Genomic DNA, 1,771 nt, shown 5'->3' with positions numbered 1-1,771 from the left:
ATTGGCAACTTCCACCTTTTCTCCTTCTGTCATGTTGTTGCTCATTGGCCCAGTAGTGAGGATTTTGGTTTCTTTGGTGTTGGAATATAATTGTATTGAAGGCTATATAGTCCTTGGTCTTCTGTAGCAAGCGCTTCAGGGGCTCCTCACTTTCAGCAAGCCTCTGACGGATCAGCGAGGAGTTGGTTCCAACTTGATGGTGCTGGGGTTGATTTTCCTTGAGACTTATGCTCCATGCAATATTTAGGGACATGTTCTGTATTTGACCTGGTGATGCTGACAGCAGTGAACCAGAAGACCTGATGGTGCAACCTTCCCTGAGGTATATGAGGGAGTCGCTGACACCCTCTGTGATGTGAATTAATGCAGCAGTAGCAATGCCTCTGAGAAGATTCTTGAAGAAGCCACATCAGCCCCTCCGGCTGAGCCGGTTCCGGGCTCAGGGCTCATCAGGAGCTTGGCCGTAGGACACGTGTTCATTTGTGTGATGACAGTCATTTTGGTCTCAGTGGTTTGGTAGAAGCTGACATAGAATTTAGGGTCACTGGAAAGTGCTCCTGGGGTATGGGAAGGGCTCTCTCTTGTCCAAGTGCATGAGCATCCAGGGTTTGAATGTGTGCTCATCTCTGTCTGTGAAAGGGCGAAAAGGATCCGGAACAAAGCCGTGGTCAACACCTGGAAGCTGACCCGAGCATCCAGGACTGAGGAAAGCACCTCATGTCTTGAGCATGGAAACTCCATCATGGCAGGTAGGCCAAGCTGGGCATCTAGCTGAGCCTGGAATGGAGCAAGAAGCAAGAGTCTGGGGAGAATGCATTAGGAAAGATCCAATGGGGACCTGAAAAAAAATGGGGCAATAGTAGCCACAGATCAATGGTAATTAATTATTTAATAAAACAAACATGTTTATTGGTTTGCATATAATCATATATATATACATTTTTTTGTTCTTGTACTTTTTGTTTTATACAATTCATACACATTTTATGTACACACACACACACACATATATACTTAGAGACTTAGGACTTCCATTCATTCGTTGTTGGTTGCATGTTATCCTCCCTGCCTACTCTTCCTCCCAGTTTGCTTTTCTCTTTGAAAAGAAAAAAAAAATTAATTAATTGTTATACAATTCCGCATCCTGTCCACACCCCACCCCCACGTTCATTCCACTTTACTATGTAGCCCTTAATCTGGACTCTTGTCATGAATATAATACCTAATATTCCTTTTAAACAGTTCTCTCTTTCATCTGTTTCAATGCAGTGTACATTGTTTATCCCTTTTTCCCTTAGATTGTCCCCAACCCCAATGTCAGTCCCATTTTACAACAGTGGCATTATGCAGTATTTGTCCTTTTGTGACTGAAATATTCCACTCAGCATGCTGTCCTCCAGGGTCACCCAATTTGTATATTTCATTAGTTTCTTGTTTTTCAGTGCAGCATAGTATTCCTTTGTGTGAAGATACCACAGCTTCTCTATCCATGCGTTTGTTGGTGGGCACTTGGGTTGTTTCTATGTCTTTGCTATTGTGAACAAAACAGCAATAAATATGAGTGTGCATATATCTGCTTGCAAGGCAGTTCTGGTTTCTTTATATTCCCAGTAGTGAAACTGCTGGGTCAAATAGTATTTCTATTTCCAAGTTTTTGAGAAAGCACCATACTGCCTTCCATAATGGTTGCACCAGTTCACACTCCCATCAGCAGTGAATAAGGGTTCCAGTTTCTCGACAACCTTGTCAGCATTTGTTATTTGCTGCTCTG

The 1,771-nt window shown here is 42.9% G+C and overlaps 1 protein-coding gene across 1 annotated transcript in view; it reads left to right on the top strand.

The window, feature by feature from the left end:
- Positions 1-1,771, top strand: part of KIF28P — a 156,758-nt gene that overhangs the window by 91,432 nt on the left and 63,555 nt on the right. The window contains exon 9 of the mRNA XM_006897758.1: positions 640-749. Coding sequence (XP_006897820.1) covers positions 640-749 — 110 coding nt within the window. The remainder of the gene's footprint in view (positions 1-639; positions 750-1,771) is intronic.

This window comes from Elephantulus edwardii, unplaced genomic scaffold (assembly GCF_000299155.1).
Source record: "Elephantulus edwardii isolate Elephantulus edwardi_28Jun2011 unplaced genomic scaffold, EleEdw1.0 scaffold00214, whole genome shotgun sequence".
NCBI lineage: Eukaryota > Metazoa > Chordata > Mammalia > Macroscelidea > Macroscelididae > Elephantulus > Elephantulus edwardii.
The sequence above is the reverse complement of the archived record's forward strand: the minus strand, read 5'-3'. Positions and strand labels throughout refer to the sequence as shown.